The following is a 22,117-nucleotide window of genomic DNA, read 5'->3' on the forward strand; positions in this document are numbered from 1 at the left end:
TTTTTTGTACCTTAGTCCTGTATTTATAGTACACATCATCTGTAAGCGGTGTAGTATTTTTATAAGCATTTAGCAGTAATAAAATCCCACATATGAGCGTTTTTCTCCTCTCTGGCAGGCCGCAGCGCGTCACTGCGGCGTCAGAGCTGGCGCTCAGCGCGGGAAATTTTGTTTGGTCTGAGCGAATTTTATTATTTTAACACTTTTAAACTTCTGTCAACGTAAAGATAAATCTGATATGGATCGATATTTGCTTGTGGTGGTGGTTAATCCGCAGCCGAAGAGAGAGGGATCCTGCAGCGGTAAGAAAAACACCCCGAGCCGCAGCTCTCTGTTGATGCTAACAAGCTAAATGTTAGCAAGCTAAGAGTCACCATAACAAGAGCGTATTTAATGTCAAATATGAGAGACAAATAAATGTTTTTCATGCTTAAATATGTTAATTAAAGTCTCAGTATTAACATAGTCTTGGGTCATATTTATTGAAAGTGGAAAAGTCGTGACATACAGGCAGTTTTCTGTGCACACACAGCAAAGTTCAGTCTCAAATACTACTAAATAAAAGTCTTTTTAACGTCAGATCTTTGACTCGTTCAAATATGTATCATGTAGATCCATTTCCACCTTAACACTGCGATGAATTTAATATAACTTCATATAAAACATTCATTTTTACGGAGCCCCGCTGGTGACATCCTGTGTAAATAAAAGTAATGCGTGGCCACGACTTAGTATGGTGTGGGAATGAGATGATTAAGTCGTGGCCACGACTTAGTAAAGCGTGGGAACGAGATCCTAATGCGTGTCCACGACTTAGTAAGCCGTGATCTTGTTTGCACGCCTTACTAAGTCATGGCCACGACTTAATCATCTCATTCCCACACCTTACTAAGTCGTGGCCATGCATTAGGATCTCGTTCCCACTTGTTAATGAGGCGTGGCCGCGCATTTTTTTATTTATACAGGATGTCACCAGCAGGGCTCTGTACATTTTTACGTAAAATATAACTTCTGAGTCACAAACCTAGCTCCTTAACCACAGAAGTAATGTCACCTTAAAGGGCAATTCCACCCATTTTTCAAAATCCCAGCATAATCTACTGGTTAAGATGTAAACAGAGTCGTTCAGAGTGGTTTGGTGTGGAACGCTCTGTTCTAGAGAAACTTACTGAGTCAGAACTGTTCACAGTGGTGGTGATAGGAACCAGACGTCCACCTCTAAAAGCTCCCTCACAGAAAGTTATTGTATAAAATTAGAGCTGGGCGATATGGCAAAAAATGTAATATCACAATAATTTAAGAAATGTTCACGATACACGATATGCCACAATATCTACATTTTTTCGCTTCTGATGATTTGGAATAGACAAAGTGTTGCCACATTTAAAAAATATTGTCAAAAACTAGTGATTTTAAAATTTCACACCTGTTCTGCACTAAATCAATTTTAACAGGACTAATTAAGCTGCTCTATTTCATCAAACATGCAGTTGTTCAGTTTTTTAAGTACTGGTGATATCCTCGATGTACTCAAAAAAAAAAGCATATTGTGATATAATATATCACGATAACGATTAATGTTGTCATATTGCCCAGCCCTACATAAAACGGTTATGAATACACCTTTATTTGTTTTACTTGTTTTAGGTCATTTTATTAAGTAAAATTATCTCACTGTACCGGCAGATAATTTTGCTGGTTTCAAGAACATTTTTTAAAATGAGCAAAATTATCTGCCAACATAGTGAGATAATTTTACTTAGTAAAGTAACACTGTGTATCTGGATACCGTATATTGTTAATACAGCATTAATTATGTTATTATCCAGCATAAAACGTGCAGTACTGTTCAGAAGGTTCACTGTTTTATAGGTAATACACTGCAAAATTGTTTATTGTCAAATGAAATGATCTTAAATTTCCCATTTTTTAGGTTGTTTTATTAAGTAAAATTATCTCACTATACTGGCAAATAGTTTTGCTGGTTTCAAGCACATTTTTTTACAACAAGCAAAATTATCTTACAATATAGTAAGATAATTTTGCTGAATTAATTTACTTAAAACAAGTCTAGAAATAAGTGAAATAATCTTAAATTGTGTTTATGCACCAATCTCAACAAGAGAAATATTAGATTTATCGACAATATTTAAGATAATTTTACTTGACAAGACACCATTTTTTGCAGTTTAAAAACCAAAATAAACAAATTGTGTCTTAGATAAATGTGTTAATGATCTCTAAGACAATTTCAGAGCATTTTTCTTTACAGAATCTGTTGTATTTCAGGGTTTGAGACGGCCAGAAAATTGTACGCCAGGCTTGAAGAGATTTCCAGCTCTGGTTGTTCGTCGCGGGTGTCGCCCTTTCCTGGTAAAATCAGTCTGTAAAGCTGATCTGTAACAGTGTCTGCTGTGGAAAAGCTCCATACAGACAAGTCTGAACTGAACTGAATCATCTGTGTTCTCCTTGTTTCCTCCACAGCCTGCTCTCTCAGTGGAAGTCCAGGCTTGCCGAAGTGCTACTTCGCTATTCAAGCCTCTTATGGCTCAGCACAGGTAACTTAACCACGTTTAAAGGGGAATTCCACCCATGTTTCAAAATTTCTGCTTGGTTAAATGTCATTCGGAGTGGTTTGGTGTGAAATGCTCTGCTCAGGAACAGCTCACAGTGGTGGTGATGGGAACCAGACGTAACTCCCTCACAGACGCAGGAAGCGAATCTGAATACGCAGCAATAGTTTTGAGAAGGCTGATTTATGATCCTCCGCTGGTTTGTTTTGATCAGTTCTGCAGTGTAGAGTGGGAGGAGGTGTGTGTCCAGCGCGGTGACAGTGAGGAGATGGTGTCCTCTGCAGTGGACAGCTGTATCAGCGCTGTGCAGGAACAGGAGGAGCAGAACCTGCAGTCCGAGACCAGCACACTTACAGAGTATGTAGATTATGCCAGAAACCACATAAATAAGTCTATTTGATATTTCTAACCAACTCCACACAGTTGAAGCTGGAGGTAGATTCCTATTTACCATCGTTTCAAGTGAAATGCTCTTAAATCCATTCAATATATCTAATATTTCACCCATCTAGCTGACACTCCCAAAACATGTATATATCCTTCAGCATTAATGGTGCCTTCACAGATGTGCACTAATGCCCCCCTAGACCATCATGAATACTGGCTTTTAAACTGTGCACTGATAACAAGCTGAGTGGTCTTTAGCCCGGAGGACACAGTGTCCATGATTTCCAAAAAGAATTTCAAATGTGGATTTGTCGGACCACAGGACACTTTTCCACTTCCTCTCAGTCCATTTTAATTGAGCTCAGGGCCCAGAGAAGGTGGCAGCGTTTCTGGATCCTGTATATTTATGGTTTCTTCTTTGCGTTTTAGAGTTTTAACTTGCGTTTGTGGATGCAGTGATGAACTGTTTTCACAGACAGTGGTTTTCAGAAGTGTTTCTGAGCCCATCCAGTGATTTCCACTACAGAATCATGTCTGTTTTTAATGCAGTGCTGTCTGAGGGCCCAAAGATCACGGCCAGCAAATACTGGTTTTTGTCCCTTACATACAGAGTCTTTTAATGATATTTTGTACTGTAGATGATGAAAAGCAGAAGTTCTTTGCTGTTTTATGTTGAGAAACGTTATTCTTGAATCGTTGCCCTATTTGATGGTGCAGTCTTTCACAGGGTGGTGAACCCCTCCTCATCTCTACTTCTGAAAGACTCCGCCTCTCTGAGATGCTCTTTATACCCAGTCATGTTACTGACCTGTTGCCAATCAACCACCAGGTGCTTTTTTTATCATTACACAACTTTACCAGTCTTTTGTTCCCCCGTCCCAACTTTTTTGGAACGTGTTGTTGGCATCAAATTCAAAATAGGCAAATATTTTTCAAAAAACAAAAAATTTCTCAGTTTCAATGTTTGATATGTAGTCTTTGTACTATTTTCAATTAAATATATGGTTTAAATGATTCACACATCATTGCATTTTGTTTTTATTTACATTTTGCACAGCGTCCCATTTGAAAATGGAGTTTTAGTTTTACCAGAGAATAATGTCTTTGTGAATAGACTGTGTGAAATACCGGATGTCAGTTCACCTTGACAGAACTGCATGGTCAGGAGTGGGACAGATGATTTAGAATTTTTTCCAGGAACAGGACTGAAGAAACAGAGACCTCCAGTCCTAACGGACAGTTCAAATACGACGATGGCAAATAGGGAATCCAGCTTCAGTTGGTGGGGTGTAAGCTCCCATTACTTGTTAGCTACATTAGCCTCGTAGCTCCAGTCCCAAAACTAAAGAAGCAAACTTCAGACCCTGAACACGTCTTGGCCGACTACATCTGGGGGGGTGGGGTGTGACTGTTCACCAAACTATCGCTTTAAGCCCAGACAGGGCAGAAAGATTCAGTTTGATTCAGCAAGCTGTGTTGATGACTGCACTGTTTGTCATGTATTCATGCCTCTTCCTTTGGTTTCTGTGCTCCTTCTAGGATGTTTGAAGAAGCAGCTGAAGCTCTTCATCAGCTGGCAGATAAACTCCCTCCCCCAGGTAATGATCTGTTTACATGCAGCCAGCCGTCATAACTGGAGGGGAGCTGTGAGACGTCGGCTTGATTTCCTCACTGTGATGAGATTAACCACAGCAAACTTGCCGTGCCTGAAAAAGACACTTTATTCGAATTATTATATTTAAATTATTCTGATATCCAACAGTATTAATTAAGGCTAACGTAAGAGCACATTACTCTGTACACTTGGAACTTTTCCTGTTTGTCTAATAAAAACACTTTCTTGTCACTTATCAACGAAACATCTGAGACATTGTCAGATATCCTTGTTTCCATCAAAATGGTTGGCAAGACTATCTAAGCTGAGTTTGGACATCAAATCTGTGTAAATAGTGACCGTCACCCAGCGCGACCCAAAAGTAGCGGGTGGGGAAACACAGGGATGCGAATGTGAATGGGGTGGGGAAACTTTCACGGCCACACTATTAATGTAAACCTCACAGAGCAGGTACTATCTGGGTGGTGGATCATTCTCAGCACTACAGTAACACTGACATGGTGGTGGTGTGTTAGTGTGTGTTGCGCTGGTACGAGTGGATCAGGCACAGCAGTGCTGCTGGAGTTTTTAAACACCTCAGTGTCGCTGCTGGACTGAGAATAGTCCACCAACCAAAAATATCCAGCCAACAGCGTCCTGTGGGCAGTGTCCTGTGACCACTGATGAAGGACTAGAGGATGACCAACACAAACTGTGCAGCAGCAGATGAGCTATCGTCTCTGACTTTACATCTACGAGGTGGACTGACAAGGTAGGAGTGTCTAATAGAGTGGACAGTGAGTGGACACAGTGTTTAAAAACTCACAACACACACTAACACACCACCACCACGTCAGCGTTACTGCAGTGCTGAGAATGATCCACCACCCAAATAGTACCTGCTCTGTGAGGGTCCATGGGGGTCCTGACCTATTCAGATGCCCGCTGTTTATCAGTTTCTGTATGTGGATGTTAACTGTAGTGAGTGCTGTGATTGACAGGGAGGATGCTGCTGGACGTGATGGTGCTGTGTGAAGAGGAGGCAGGGCTAAAGGAGTTCCTGCCTGTGATTGGCTCTCTGAAGCACGTGCAGGCGTGGCACTCTGCACACGTGAACATAGTGACCGAGCACAGCACAGGGTAACAGCATCCTCAGCTTCACTCACACACACTTTCACTTCTGCTGCTGTGATCAATATCAGGTGATGGAGATCAATATCAGCCGTCTTTATAGGTATATTTTACTAAAGGTGTCATTTTTTCTCAGGGTCACTGTGTATCCGGATACCATATGTTGTTAATACAGTATTAATTATGTTATTGTCCAGCATAAAACATGCAATACTGTTCAGAAGGTTCACTGTTTTATATGTAAAACACTGCAAAGTAATGGAACATTGTCAAGTGAAATGATCTTAAATCTAGTAATGTATACTATATTTCCCTATTTTGAGATGGTTGTGCACTAATTATAAGATTTTCTCGTTTATTTCTAGACATTTTTACTTGTTTTGGGTCATTTTATTGAGTAATTTTATCTAATAAAATTATCTCACTATATTGGCAGATAGTTGTGCTGGTTTCAAGCTGATTTCTTGCTCATTTCTTGAGATAATTTTACCTAATACTAGACTTAGAACAGGTAAAAATGTCTAGAAATAAGGTAAATAGTCTTAAATTCAGCTTACAATAATCTCAACAGGAGAAATATTAGATTAATTAACGATATTTAAGATAATTTTACTTGACAAGACACTATTTTTTGCAGTTTAGAAAACCAAAATAAACTAATTATGTCTTAGATTATCTGTAATCTGCTCGTCCTGAATGTTTTTGCAGTGTTCAGGTCATCAGTATGCAGCTATAAACAGAAATAAAGAGTCCAGAATGATGGACAGAGCTGTAGGAGATTCTGAAAATAGCTGAGAAAGCTGTAGATGGTCAATATTGAAGTTTAATAAATTATATTGAAGTTTTAATAAAAAAATTTTCAATATTGAAGTTTTAATAAATAAGTTTCTGAATATTTCATTTTTTGAAAGCAGAGAGCAAATCTAAACAATAACTTAATGAAAGAATTGATGTAAATAGATAATTCTAGCATATTATTTATAATTTAAAAAAGTCTCATTCACATATTTCTTGAAATATTGAATAAAATATAAATATAAAAATGCATTTTGGTGAACATTTGTTAATATTTAAATCTACTTTAAGTTATTTTTGAATATAAAATAACAAAAATTGTTCAAATGGCAATCCATTCCACTGTTTTCAACACCAGTGCATGTTTTTTTTGCATATACTTGCTTTAAAACTCAATTTTTTATCTTTAGCTAATGGAGTCGTGTTACTCTATTTTATCTTTTTAAAGTTTAGGCTACATCTGAACTCTGATTAACGCTGTTATATTAATACAGGAATGTATTATTGTTTATTTGTATCAGTAACTGTTCTCATCCAAAGGATTTTTCTGAACACTTCAGTGAAGTTTGGTGACGTTGGCTGCTGAAACGACAGTAAATTCTCAGTGATGTTTTTTAATTAATTTTTTTCCGTTCAACTGTAGCATCAAATCGTTCGTGATGCCTGAAATGCTGTAAAAACCGACATTTGAAACTTTTGTTCAGGAGAAAATTATGAATTTACATTTAGTTTTTGTCACATGACTTTTATGGAAAAAAATAACTAAATAAAGCATAAAATAAGCAATAAAATAAACAGAATGTCCTTGTTGTCGGGTTATTAGTGGGTCAGGGAAGCAGAGGGAACCTGTGACACATAAGAAATTAAAGATTTTTTTAATATCAATTAAGCAAAAAGTTTTTTTTTTATTCAGCCTGATGGAAACAAACTGATTTTTTCTATCATATTTATTTAAATACATTTACAACAATATATTGTTATAACAATTTAGAACAATTAATTAAATAAAATAATAATAACCTTTTTAAATTTATACGTGGTTATGATACTTTATGTTTATAGCCTATAAATTTGTAATATTTATAATATTAAATCTGCGTTTAAACTTGGAGTTTATTGGTTGTGTTTTATATTTCAATCTGCAGGTGGAGCACAGCCGCCTCATATCTCTCAGCCCGAGTGTGTTCTCCTGCTGCGGTTCTAGACTGTGTTGATGAGCGAGAGCTGTGGAGAGGAGCGCTGCTGATCAGAGAGAGGAAGGTAAATACAGAGACGGAGTTAAAGAGGCCTGGCGCTCATACAGTCGTATGCAGACGTTTGAACACCCCCAGTTATAATGATGTTATTTTTCCTCTCGGTGTAAATAAGTCGACACGTCCTCTACAGAGAAACGTGCTTCAATATGACGATTTTGTACCAGTTTTAGTGCACAGTTTCTGTTCATTTACTGAGCTCAACGTACTGGAAACTAAACAGTAAAATGTGCCATAACTTTTGCACGAGCAGTAATTTCTATTTTATTTTCCCCTCTGATATGTTAAATTCAGTAAAGAACAATAATTGTGTTACCCTTATATATATATATATATAAACATGGACCCTCACAGAGCAGGTACTATTTGGGTGGTGGATCATTCTCAGCACTGCAGTAACACTAACGTGGTGGTGGTGTGTTAGTGTATGTTGTGCTGGTCTGAGTGGATCAGACACAGCAGTGCTGCTGGAGTTTTTAAACACTGTGTCCACTCACTGTCCACTCTATTAGACACTTCTACCTTGTCAGTCCACCTTGTAGATGTAAAGTCAGAGACGATAGCTCATCTGCTGCTGCACAGTTTGTGTTGGTCATCCTCTAGTCCTTCATCAGTGGTCACAGGACACTGCCCACAGGACACTGTTGGCTGGATATTTTTGGTTGGTGGACTCTTCTCAGTCCAGCAGTGACACTGAGGTGTTTAAAAACTCCAGCAGCACTGCTGTGTCTGATCCACTCAGACCAGCGCAACACACACTAACACACCACCACCACATCAGTGTTACTGCAGTGCTGTGAATGACCCACCACCCAAATAGTACCTGCTCTGTGAGGGTCCATGGGGGTCCTGACCACTGAAGAACAGGGTAAAAGGGGGCTAACGAAGTATCAGAGAAACAGATGGACTACAGTCTGTAACTGTAGAACTACAAAGTGCACCTATATAGTAAGTGGAGCTGATAAGATGGACAATGAGTGTAGAAACAAGGAGGTGGTCAGAATGTTATGCCTGATCGGTTTGTGTGTGTGTGTGTGTATATATATATATATATGTGGCACTACAGGTTCTCTTTTGTCTGTTCCAACTTGCTCAGTCTCAAAAAAACTAAAAATGTTGATGCATATCATGTATCGTGATATTATACTGTGATATTACCTTTTTGCCGTATCGCCCACCTCTAACATATTTATACAAAAGAATGTAGGAGTTGTGTTTGAGTGAATGTGCATAAAATAAAATAAACTGCCTTGTTTTCTACTTTGCCTCCTCACGTTTTCACAGTTTGTCCACCAGATGGCACTCTTGTAGCAAACTCATTCAATTCGTAATTAAAACCGTGGACTCTCTCTCTCTGCAGCCTGTGATTGGTGTAGTTCACTAAACACACAGCAGCTTTAACCAGCCTATGGGGGCTACACTCATGAATTAAGGTACAGAAAGGGGGTGCCAGAGAAGGACCACCTCCCTAAAGACCCTCTCAGTGGAGGGTTCTTTAAAGAAGCATGTCTGGAAATGAGATGTGTTACATTATACAGACATAATAGAGTTGGTTATGTGTTATCTGGCTCTGTAGAAACTCACGGTTATCTATAAACATGGACTAGTGTATGGGCCAGTGTCTTCTGCTTGTTGGCTACATTAGCCTCTTAGCTCCAGGGCTGAAACTAAAGAGGAAAACGACAAAGAACACGACTACATTTTGGAGTTATCGTCTTAAACGCTGGCGAATTGCACTGTCTAGTCTGAACGGTGTGTAAAGCGTATTGTACTGTGTCTGTGATCAGTCGCTGGTCTGATTTCTCTGTTTTTGTCTGCAGTTTGTTTCTGAGCTGCTGTTTGAAGGTTTTAGCCTGAAGATCCAGAGCAGGTCCAGCTGGAGACACATGCTTCGCCCACCCTGCAGCGCTGACCATAAACTCCACACTGAGGTACGTAGCCCTTCACTGTAGGGTCTCAGTTCTTTATGAACACTCAAAGAACCGCTTTCACGCTTAAATAGTTCTTTACATGGTGAAATGGTTCGTCAGATTGATGGAGAATGTGTTGTATATGGTTCTGTATAGCACCAAAAAGGGGTCTGCTATTGTTACAATGTCAAGCTTGTAACAACAGAACAACCCTTTTTGGTGGCACGTAGAACCATTTTTAAAAAGGTTCTAGATAGAACCATATAAACATTCACCATTAATCTAAAGAGCCATTTCACGATGCAGAGAATCATTTAAGCATGAAAGTGGTTCTTTAGCTACGTTCACATTACAGGCCTCATTTCTCAAATCCGATTTCTTGCTCAAATCCGATCTCTCTGACTCGATGGTTCACACTCGTTTAGGTAAGTGACTCAAATCTGTCATTAATGTGACGAACCGGCGTCCTGAAATGACCCTCATGAGCTCATCCTACTCAGTAGCGTCGCATGAATGAATCACGTTCATCATCAGCACAAACTAACGAGCAGAACGAGCTTCGCTGAGAAGATCATTAACTCTGATCAGCTCTCAGCTTCATTATTAGAGCGAGACGAAGGAGAAAAAGGTGAGATGAGCTGCTTTTCCACCGTTTACAGGCTTTAACTTCTGTTCGGCGCTGCTGCCATGGTAACGCTGAATGATGGCGCAGTGGAGAAAAAGCACATGAATTCCGATCTGAGTGTCACATTAAGGTCACATGACCACGAATCAGATACGTATCCGATCTAGGACCACATATGAAAGTGACTTAGGTCGGATTTGAAAAGATCAGATTTGTGTCCACACAGCCCTGAAAACATCAGATCTGAGTCACATTAGGGCAAAAAATCTGATTTGTGCCACTTCAGCCTGGCAATGTGAACGTAGCCTTTTAGTTTTCATAGTTCTCTCATGGTTTTATCTGATAGGGACAGTTTTGGTGTCTACCAGCTCTTCCAGGTGGTTGTTAGGAGCCTCATTTTCTCTGTAGCTTTTAATCAGTTTTTGAGCTCCAGTTTTGGAAACTCCTTTTTTTTTTTAACTTCCTTATACAAGTGGATTATCTCATATCTAATCTCCTCACAAGTATCTCCTGAACAATCAATAACTTGTATATAATGTCTTTCTGTGTGTGAGAGTTGTCTGTGATTTGAGCAGCAGATGGAAGATAATGTCTCAAACCCATAAACACAGAGACACAAGAAAGAATTACATTTTAATGCCTATCGCAGTAATAACGCTCATAAAGGCGGCGGCTGCAGGAGGAGAAGTTAATGGTGCTAATCAGGCAGCGGGCAGTAAATCCTGCTGTGGGTAAACAGCCTTCTGGGTTCAGTCTGCTCTTTCAGAGAAGATGCAGCTCCACCACGGCTTCAGTGATCCATCTATTGAGCAGAAACCTCATTACTGACCCCCTCTATGCTCTCACTCTTATTACAGAGAGAAAGCAAGAGAGAGCACAAATGAGACAGAGGGCAGGACGGCGTAGAAAGGCAGGAACAAATGGAGTATATACTCATATATGTGAGAGAGACAGAACAGACCAGATAGAACTTCATATGATCCACACAGTCACTCTGACAGACTGTAATACACTACAGGAAGTGTAGGGGGCGATATGGCTTCTACTGTTTCATTTAAAAAGCTCTATAATGTTCATATGATCCACACAGTCACTCTGACAGACTATAATACACTACAGGAAGTGTAGGGGGCGATATGGCTTCTATTGTTTCATTTCAAAAGCCTCTATAATGCTGATGTGACCTTCTCCCTTGATTTACTTTAAATTTTATACACATATTTGCATTAATACTGTGCAGAACTGATTTCCAGAAGTTCTAAATACCGTAATAACAGTAATAACCGTGTCGTCTGTGTTTTCCCCACACAGGTGTTTCACTATTATCAGCCGGTGCTGGAGCTCCTTCAGCTGGTGAAGATCACTGATTTCCCGCTGCTCCTCCAGTCCAGCACTGAGTTTGAGCTGTATCCTTATTTGTCTCCACTCGGCTCCTTTTTTAGTTGAAACATAATGCTCTCAATGTTCGGGAAGCATGACCTGTGTCTAATAAATGTCTCTGTTCTTTCAGCAGGTCACTAGCGTGAAGAAGTCCTCATAGTTTCTTCTGTTTTTGTGTTTTTCTGCAGTGATTATCCAAACATCTCTGCTTGAATGATTGTGTTTGTCATTGGGTGCCCAACAGCGGTGTGGGTTGGCCAATTATATCAGTGGATATTGCCCACCTGCTGCTTTATTGATGTTGGTGGAAATATCCAGATAATGTGGCAATAATTTGAGACTTTTTTTGGGGTCACAGCCTCCAAGGGTGAAACTTTAGACGCCGTACGCATCCAGATATTTTTTTTTGCTTTATGTTCTGGCCTCCCGTCCACACGACGGTGTTGTTTTCAGTTACTGAAAGCGCGTTTTTATGAAACCGCTCTCCAGTTTCAGTGTTTTTAGTGTTTTTGTGTGCACGGAACTCATGCGTGTAGCTGTTTGCATTTAATAAGCAGTGTATATAAGAAATACAGCTGTACAGTGTCTCCTCAGCCGCCGTTCGCTCCTCTGCTGACGCCACAATGTTCTCGAATTCTCGCCGGCACGCAGTGAACCTCTGGATATGTTGGCTGGTGAAGGATCCACCCGTTGCCACATTTCTCAGCCGCATATGAAGGAGCCTTCGAAATGGGACGGCCTAGTCACACCGCTGTGACGCAAGGATGCAGCCCCTGAATTGGGACACGGGGTTGCCGAGTGGTTGCTAGTTGTTAAAATGATTGGGAGTCTATGGGAGGAACAAGGGATGAAAAAACAGCACATAGAGGAGTGCAGGTCAGTCTGTGGATTAGAGCTTGTGGACCTGCCCTGAGTGAGGACATGCAGTTTGCTGGCTGTTGGGCAAAGGAAATAATAGAGTTTGTGTGGGGGTAAATTGAATAGGACTCTATGGGAGAAACGAGGGATGAGAAAAAAAATAACAAATGGATGAGTGCAGGTCAGAACAGCATTGAGTTAGTGCTCGGGGGCCTGCCCTGAGATAGCATATGCAAAACGGAGTTTTTCGGTCGAGCAGAAGTACAGTAGGTGGGCATGCCACTTTTGCCCCATTCATTCCTATGGGAAAAAAAATCACAATTTAACGGAAACCGTACGTTGGATCAGAAAGTTGTATACAAGCACACTATTCCTGATCAAAACGAATACGGAACAGTGCCGATATCTCGGAAACTGTGGGACGAGTTAGTGGACAAAAATCAAACAGAAAAATAATAAGAGGAAGAATATAAACTGGATAATAATAGTGCTTTGCAATGCGCAATTAGTAATAATTTTAGTAATGAATAATAATAATAATAATAATAATAATAATACACACACACCCCTGCTAAGCCTCTTATCCTTCTGGGTCACGGGTGGAGCTGGAGGCTATCCCAGCAGGTCACCAGTCCATCGCAGGGCAATTATAATAATCATGATGATATAATAATAACATGACGTCTATATAGCGCTTTTCTAGGACCCAAAGACGAATTTAAAATCCATAATTCATGTGGAGTGAAGATCTAGAATAGTGTGGATGTTGTCAGTGCAGTAGTCTTTACGTAAACAACCTTACAACAGCGAGCAGTAGCTTTCCTTCACTTTTTCAGCTTTTATTTTCTGGCAGTAATCGGACTCTGAATCTGTGTGAAATATCGACTTATGGAGGTCTGATGGTCTGTCGCCATCACTGCTCTCACCTTCAGCTTTGCGCTCTGTTTTTTCTCACATTTTTCTTGAGATGTATGACATCATGTTTTATGAGACATTATCGCCCCCTACTGGTCTGGCATGCTCAAGCAGTCTCGTGTGGATGAAAAGACTTTGGTAAAATTGGTTGGTTTTTTTTTCTCAAGCTACATTATAAAAATATCTAGATACGTGTGGATGAGGATTAGCAGAGAACCCACAGTAAAACTGACTAAACAGCGTCATTGTTGAAATAACAACCATGCAAAATCCAGATCTTGCCTTTAGCATCAGAAGAACAAAACACACAAAACTTGTGTTATAAGAAAACTGATGAAAAGTAAGAGGTAAATTACAGAAACCAAAAAGAGTTCTGGTTAGCGCTGATTAGCTACAGTGTGTGAGTTTTTGGTGTTTATTTTAATTTAATAACTTTGTAGTTTGAGAACAGACAGTCAGTAAAGCACAGATCAACTAAAAGTAACACCTAAAATATAAATATAAAATGTTTATCAGTTGATAATATCAGTTATACACCGATCAGCCATAACATTCTGACCACCTCCTTGTTTCTACGCTCATTGTCCATTTTATCAGCTCCACTTACTATATAGGTGCACTTTGTAGTTCTACAGTTACAGACTGTAGTCCATCTGTTTCTCTGATACTTTGTTAGCCCCCTTTTACCCTGTTCTTCAGTGGTCAGGACCCCCATGGACCCTCACAGAGCAGGTACTATTTGGGTGGTGGGTCATTCACAGCACTGCAGTAACACTGATGTGGTGGTGGTGTGTTAGTGTGTGTTGTGCTGGTCTGAGTGGATCAGACACAGCAGTGCTGCTGGTGTTTTTAAACACCTCAGTGTCACTGCTGGACTGAGAATAGTCCACCAACCAAAAATATCCAACCAACAGCGTCCTGTGGGCAGCGTCCTGTGACCACTGATGAAGGACTAGAGGATGACCAACACAAACTGTGCAGCAGCCGATGAGCTATCGTCTCTGACTTTACATCTACAAGGTGGAACGACAAGTTAGAAGTGTCTAATAGAGTGGACAGTGAGTGGACACAGTGTTTAAAAACTCCAGCAGCACTGCTGTGTCTGGAGAATGGAGAATGTGTTCTACATGGTTCAGCTCATCTAAAATAATCACAGTTTAAACTGCAGTCAGAAAATCGCAAAAGAAAACTGCAGTATTCTCTCAAACTTGTTCAGCTCTACTTTGTGTTGTGTTTATATTGAAACTGCTGGTGAGTATGTGATGTTTATTATAATCCGTGCTGAATATTCACTCTTCCAGGAATAAATAACGGCACGGCGGTGAACTGTGAAGCACTCTGTGTGGTTTTATAAGGAATCATTAATCTCTCTGTGCAGAGTTACTCTTCACCCTTTACTGTTAGACTGAAGAAAACAAGGTCAGCCGTCTGTTTTTATCAGTTTACTGACTGCAACTCTGATCAATCATTCAGCCTCTTTCTCTGCAGCTGAACTCAGAGAGAGCTAATCATTCACCGCAGACTTCATGTCTCTCTCCTGAGTATGTGTGCGTCAGGGTTACTAGACGTCCGAATTGTTCATAAGTTTTTTTTCCAGTTTTAGCTTAGTTTCAGTTAGTTTTAAGAGTCATTATTAATCTTAGTTTTACTTACTGAACATTAAGGGTTTCAGTTTAGGTTTTATTAAATTTATTGCATTTACAGACCATCCTTACACTAAAATATGTTTCTCTCTCTGATATATATATATATATATATATATATATATATAATATATATATATATATATATATTTTTTGTTGCAATGAATGTTATAATTTTGATTTAGTTTGCATGTTTTTAATTTATTTTATTGCAGTTAATGAGTTCATTTTTTCCACTCATAGATGTTTTTAGTAACAGTTTTCATTTATGATAATGACCCTGGTTAGCATGATGTCATTCTGTTAGCATTTACCTTAACTTGCACTTCCAGCTCATTGTGCAGCAGATCCACCAAAGCCAGACTACTTTTAGACCAGCTGCGAACTCTGCGTGGAGAGGTGACTTTTACACATATACACATATATACGAATATGTATATATATATATATGTTTCTGTGTATATATACATATGTATGTGTGTATACATTTTTTTTTTTTTAGCATTGCACAAATTTGCCAGTCTTTTGTTGCCCCCGTCCCAACTTTTTTAAAATATGTTGTTGGCATCAAATTCAAAATGGGCATATATTTTTCCACATCATTGCATTCTAATTTTTATTTATGTTTTGCTCAATGTCCCAACTTGTTTGGAAACAGGGTTGTGTCTACACATATATACACATGTGCACTTTTACAAATTTACACATCTACATAAGCTATTTCCAGTGCCACTAATAAAGGTCAGGTGATATGGATAAACTGCTAAATGTAATAAATCAATATGAATTCACTTCAAATGCAGTAAATTAATATGAATTAAATTCTAAAATTAGTAAGTTTATACAAATGACCTCCTAAAAGTAATAAATCAGTATGGTTAATGTAACAGATCAATATTGATGAGCCTGTAAATGTAACAGATCAATATTGATGAGCCTGTAAATGTAACAGATCAATATTGATGAGCCTGTAAATGTAACAAATCAATATTGATGAGCCTGTAAATGTAACAGATCAATATTGATGAGCCTGTAAATGTAACGAATCAATATTGACGAGCCTGTAAATGTAACAGATCAATATTGATTAGCATGTAAATGTAACGAATCAATATTAATGAACCTGTTAATGTAACGAATCAATATTGATGAGCCTGTTAATGTAATGAATCAATATTTGAGCCTGTAAATGTAACAGATCAATATTTGAGCCTGTAAATGTAGTAAGTCAATATTGATGATCCTGTTAATGTAACAGATCAATACTGATGAACCTGTTAATGTAACGAATCAATATTTGAGCCTGTAAATGTAATAAGTCAATATTGATGATCCTGTTAATGTAACGAATCAATATTGATGAGTCTGGAAATGTAACAAATTAATATTGATGAGTCTGTAAATGTAACAAATCAGTATTGATGAGCCTGTGAATGTAATAAATCAGTATTGATGAGCCTGTAATGGCAATGAAATTTTGGCTCTCTCCTCCAAGTCCGGTTCCTGTAAACACCGCAGAGACTGTATGAGCAGCTGCAGCCTCAGACTGTGAGCTGTGTTAGTGGAGTTCTGCTTTTTCTGGCAGGTTGGAGCTCTGTTCTGTCTGTCCTGTGTGATCAGCGCTGAAGCTTTCCCCCCAGCCTCTCAGCTCAGCGCCTCCAAATGGAGAGACTTCATGGCCAAACGTCCCAAAGTCTTATCTGGTACGAGCACAGACTTTCACTTCACCAGAAACTGCTTTTTACTGCACTTATAATCCTCTATAGTTTTCATATGATCCACACAGTCACTCTGACAGACTGTAATACACTACATGAAGTGTAGGGGGCGATATGGCTTCTACTGTTTCATTTAAAAAGCTCTATAATGTTCATATGATCCACACAGTCACTCTGACAGACTGTAATACACTACAGGAAGTGTAGGGGGCGATATGGCTTCTACTGTTTCATTTAAAAAGCTCTATAATGTTCATATGATCCACACCGTCACTCTGACAGACTGTAATACACTACAGGAAGTGTAGGGGGCGATATGGCTTCTACTGTTTCATTTAAAAAGCTCTATAATGTTCATATGATCCACACAGTCATTATACTCTAAGCTATACGGTCTAATACACTTCATTCTGTATTTGTCAGCGTGTTATAAACACTTATGAACTGTTATTAACTATTTCAGCCCCCGATGTTGAGGTGAAAGGCGAGAAAGGACATTACCTCCTGTTTGTCCAGGGGGCGGAGTCTGGGGGCTGCAGAGCTCGCCTGATACACTCAGCCAATCAGATCAACGGAGCTGTTACTATGGCCACGCTCAACAGCCTCATCCGGGAAAAAGATCTGCCTCCTTCAGGTGAGAGCATGGCTGTCAGCATCGTTAGCTGACGATTAATTGTCATAGAAATATTTGCGATCGACAGTTTAATTGTGTTTTCTTGTCAGCAACTATTAGAATTCTGTCTGAAGTTGCCAGATTGGCTCGTAAGCCTCCTAAAAAAAGGCCAAATTCTGCCATCATACATGCTGACAATGTTAGAATTAGCTACATTTCATTGTTTTCATGATGGAGTCCCATCATGTCTGATGAAGGCATTTGCTGTTTTCTTTTATGTACATTTATTCGCCTCAACCCAGCTCACCCAGTTCACAGTGTGCTTGTGGCAGCACAACATGACTGTGGAAAATACTGTGGATAATTACAATAATCTCAAATAATTGTGATTAGCCAGTTATGAAATAATTGTGACAGCACACAATTGCAAATCTGAGACATATGAACATGAGCTTCTTCATTAATGTTGAAGCTGCTGTAATTAAAGCTGGACGTCTGTGTAGTTGGGAACAATCGAACTGTTCACAGATACATGTGGGAGTTAATAAGGACAGGAACGACTTTCCCACATCCTCTAATTAATTTCTTTCCACTTACCTCCAGTAGAGTTTTTGGGTTCACCTGCAGTGAACTGAACCTTTAATCATACTCAGTCTCACCGAAAACAATAAGGACACCATGTTTCACAGGAAAAATGAAGGAGCAGTTATGTTCCAGTTCTGACTGGTCAAATTATTGGTGAACATTACTGGTGAATCAGTAATGTTCATGATCAAAAACTATGCAATCCAATAAAATTAATGCAATCCAAAAAATGGAAATGATTAACTAATATCAATTCCTTTTATAGGATTACATGAATACACTGATCTTTTAATGGCAACCACATAAATAACACAAGGTACGTTCACATTACAAGCCTCACTGCTCGAATCCGATCTCTCTGACTCGATGGTTCACACTCGTTTAGGTAAGTGACTCAAATCTGTCATTAATGTGACGAACCGGCGTCCTGAAATGACCCTCATGAGCTCATCCTACTCAGTAACGTCACGTGAATGAATCACGAGCATCATCAGCACAAACTAACGAGCAGAACGAGCTTCGCTGAGAAGATCATTAACTCTGATCAGCTCTCAGCTTCATTATTAGAGCGAGACGAAGGAGAAAAAGGTGAGATGAGCTGCTTTTCCACCGTTTACAGGCTTTAACTTCTGTTGCTGCCATGGTAACGCTGAATGATGGCGCAGTGGAAAAAAAGTACGAATTCCGATCTGAGCGTCACATTAAGGTCACATGACCACAGATCAGATACGTATCTGATCTAGGACCACATATGAAAGTGGCTCAGGTCGGATTTGAAAAGATCAGATTTGCTTGTCCACGTTTACCATAATAACATTAGCCTAACATTAGAAGCCAGAAATTTAAGTTGACAAAGTAATGTTAAGTTATATTGTCTGTGTGTCACAAATTGTCAAACGTGACTTTCCACAGCGCACGCACACACACACACACACACACACACACACACACACACACACACACACACACACACACACACCTAAGCCGCTTCTCCTTCTGGGTCGCGGGGGGAGCTGGAGTCTATCCCAGCAGTCATTGGGCGGAAGGCAGGATACACCCTGGACAGGTCACCAGTCCATCACAGGGCAGACAGACATATACATTCACCCCTAGGGGCAATTCAGCGTGTCCAGTCAGCCTGACTGCATGTCTTTGGGCCGTGGGAGGAAACCGGAGTACCCGGGTGAAACCCACACAGACACGGGGAGAACAGGCAAAGTCCACACAGAAAGGACCCTGGCCGCCCGGCCGGGAATCGAACCCTTCTTGCTGTGAGGCGACAGTGCCACCCACTGCGCCACTGCAACACATTATTGCAGCCAAATGTGTCACTCCTATGAGAGGAGCAGATCAAGGCAGGATGAAAAATAGCGAGTGCACATGCCACAGAAGAACGTCTTACCTAGAACGTTGTGTGTGTGTGGTGTGTGTGTGTGTGTGTGTGTGTGTGTGTGCATCTTACAGTTAAAATAAACATGACATCAGATGAAAAGGACTCTGACAGGAGAGAGAGCAGCAGATCCTGTTGAATAACCAAACCTGATGATTTGTACTATAATACTTTATACTAAAGCTGTTTTCTATCTGGTGTGGACCAGAGGAGGATGGGTTCCCCTTCTGAGTCTTGGTTCCTCTCAAGGTTTCTTCCTCTTGCTCTTAGGGAGTTTTTCCTTGCCACTGTCGTCATTGGCGACGCTCATGGGGGCTCGGACCCGGATTTTCCTGTAAAGCTGCTTTGTGACGACACATGTTTTAAAAAGCACTTTATAAATAAACTCTGACTTGACTTGACTTGATGATGTGGCGGCGAGTGGGAGAAATGATTGTGTGCTAAGCAAAGTGTTTTGTGTGTGTGTGTGTGTGTGTGTGTTACACTGTTGTGCTACGCAGATCTGAAAGCGATTCAGTTCACTGTAATGAAACGTAAGCAGATATGGGCCTTTACTACGTTCACATTGGTTTCAAGTTCAGATTTTTTTATTTTTAGAAGTTGCAGTTAACCGACCCTGAAATCTGGGGGTGCTGCAGCCCCCTTAGCACCCCCACTCCCCGCATCCCTGGACATCACCGTTCGCGTCACACATATACTGCGACGAGATCTGTGCAAAACTGGCAATAAATGTGAAGTCTGGGAGGTGAAAGTCGGTCTGTTTTTCTGTCCCTCACGGGTACCTCTCTCAACAGCTTGTCCAGAATTAAGCTGTGTTTATCAGCCCTTACAGTTAAGCCCTGCAGGAGCACCGCATACTTTCATACTTTCCTGCTGTTGTAGGCGAAAAGTTTTAAAGTGAACCAACCCGAGGCCCTGATAAGAGCTCGGAGTGCAGTCTCTCTGTGGCTCCCTCGCTATAGGTGTTCCCCTAGACGTCCAGATAAAGGCTGAAAAGAGCAGCACGTTGAACTGTCTGATTAAAAATAGCGTGAGATATGCTCGGAGGTACAGATAATTTACTGCGCGCTGGCTTTCGTCGCTGATGAGCGCTTTACGTGTGGGTTAATGGTAATGCTATGGCGCTCTTTCTCTCTGAATAGCTCTTTGTGCTCTTTGTGATCTGTGGAAGTGTTAAAGATCACAGCAGGAGGTAAATTACTGTTCTCCATCAGGCGAGGTTCCTCAGCCGTTCACCCTCAGCCTGACTGCAGCCTATGGAAGATGCAGGAATCTGGCATTTAGCTCAGCTCTGTGTTCACACCAGCGTTTCGAATCTCCTCTGGGTTTCACTGTTCGGCTCTTCTGAAGTACAACAGCTTCCAAAAGACCGTTTCCTCTGAAATGAAGGTGTTAATAGTGAGTCTGTGCTGCAGTAACAGCCTCTACTCTTCTGGGAAGGCTCTAGATGTTGGAACATTGCTGTGAGGATTTGATTGAGCATTAGTGAGGTCAGGTACTGATGTTGGATGGTCAGTTCTGGGTCATTCCAACTCATCCCAAAGGTATTGGATGGCGCTCCATCACCTCTGCTGATAAAAACCTAGAAAACACTCAGTGTTTCTGTTGGTTCCTTTTGGTTTCATACTGTGTTTTGGCTTTTCCTGATGGGTTGACATCACAACGTAAAAGGATCCTAATGGATTAATCGGTGATTTCAGGTTTTATACGCCTCTAGCCCATGCTTGGCATTGGACATAGTGACCTCAGGTTCATGCGTGGCTGCTCCAGAGCCTAATTCTATTGGTCAGTGCTTTTCTATGGCGATTATACAAGCTGTTTCAGCAACGGGTGACCTTAAAGTAGCTGAGTTCACTCATTAGAAGGAGCGTCCGGATACTTTTGGACTTGAACATGGGACGTTAGAATTGAGAATCACTACCGGCCCCACGGTATGATTCAATCATGATACGCTTCGATTACAGTTTTGAAAAGATTTGTGATATGAATGTCAAAAAGACTGCAGTCAGATTAACAGACAGTATCTTTCAATGTTGCAGTTGAGCCACATCAGGGCATAAAGGAGAATTACACCATTTTTTTAAAATTCCCCCATAATTCAGTGTGTGAGGTGTAAACAGAGTGATTTAGAGTGGTTTGGTGTAAAACGGTTCAGATGTCTTTACAGTGGTGGTGATAGGAACCAGGGGTCGCCATGACTACAACACAAATGTAGACATTTTATTTACTATCCAGAACCACCAGTGAACCTACACGAGTCTTCTGAGTTTTATACACTGTTTGAAATACAGGTTCTGTTCAGGTACATTTCTCGTTCATCAAGGTACAAACAGTGTAAATGTTCCCTCAAAGCTCCAACAGTGGTTTAAGGTCTGATTGTGAACCTTAAATAAGTTTTTCCAGGTGAAAAGTTCGTATTTGTACCTTTTCATAACCGAATGTTTTAAAACAGAACAGTAAAATAAAAGCCTGGAGTCGAGACGGGGTGTGTGGAGTCAGTACAGCTTAGAACATATCATTCAGTGGATTATGGTTCAGTTATGTTCCCTGACTAAAGGTACTGAGATGGAGCCTTGAGGCTCCACCTCAGTGACAGGAGGGGAACTGATCCAGAGACAGTTTACTACCTTTTTTTCTGGGAGTGTATGGAATGTTGATGATGGTAAAATAGTGGAAAATCTGAAATAAGTTTTCTTTGCGGACTATTTTGTTGTATGTGGACCCATCTGCCAAAAAAATACGATTCA

At 40.2% G+C, this 22,117-nt stretch overlaps 1 protein-coding gene across 1 annotated transcript in view; it reads left to right on the forward strand.

Annotated features, from left to right (window-relative positions):
- The first annotated feature begins 4 nt into the window (after positions 1-4).
- The window catches only part of LOC118825599 (MDM2 binding protein), a 40,516-nt gene continuing 18,403 nt past the window's right edge, over positions 5-22,117 (forward strand). Inside the window, exons 1-12 of the mRNA XM_036596282.1 lie at positions 5-302; positions 2,290-2,373; positions 2,485-2,558; positions 2,788-2,930; positions 4,500-4,558; positions 5,556-5,694; positions 7,626-7,740; positions 9,554-9,664; positions 11,580-11,674; positions 15,397-15,463; positions 16,650-16,767; positions 17,246-17,416. Of these exons, the coding sequence (XP_036452175.1) occupies positions 239-302; positions 2,290-2,373; positions 2,485-2,558; positions 2,788-2,930; positions 4,500-4,558; positions 5,556-5,694; positions 7,626-7,740; positions 9,554-9,664; positions 11,580-11,674; positions 15,397-15,463; positions 16,650-16,767; positions 17,246-17,416 (1,240 nt within the window). The 5' untranslated portion in view covers positions 5-238. The remainder of the gene's footprint in view (positions 303-2,289; positions 2,374-2,484; positions 2,559-2,787; positions 2,931-4,499; positions 4,559-5,555; positions 5,695-7,625; positions 7,741-9,553; positions 9,665-11,579; positions 11,675-15,396; positions 15,464-16,649; positions 16,768-17,245; positions 17,417-22,117) is intronic.

This window comes from Colossoma macropomum, unplaced genomic scaffold (assembly GCF_904425465.1).
Source record: "Colossoma macropomum unplaced genomic scaffold, Colossoma_macropomum, whole genome shotgun sequence".
NCBI lineage: Eukaryota > Metazoa > Chordata > Actinopteri > Characiformes > Serrasalmidae > Colossoma > Colossoma macropomum.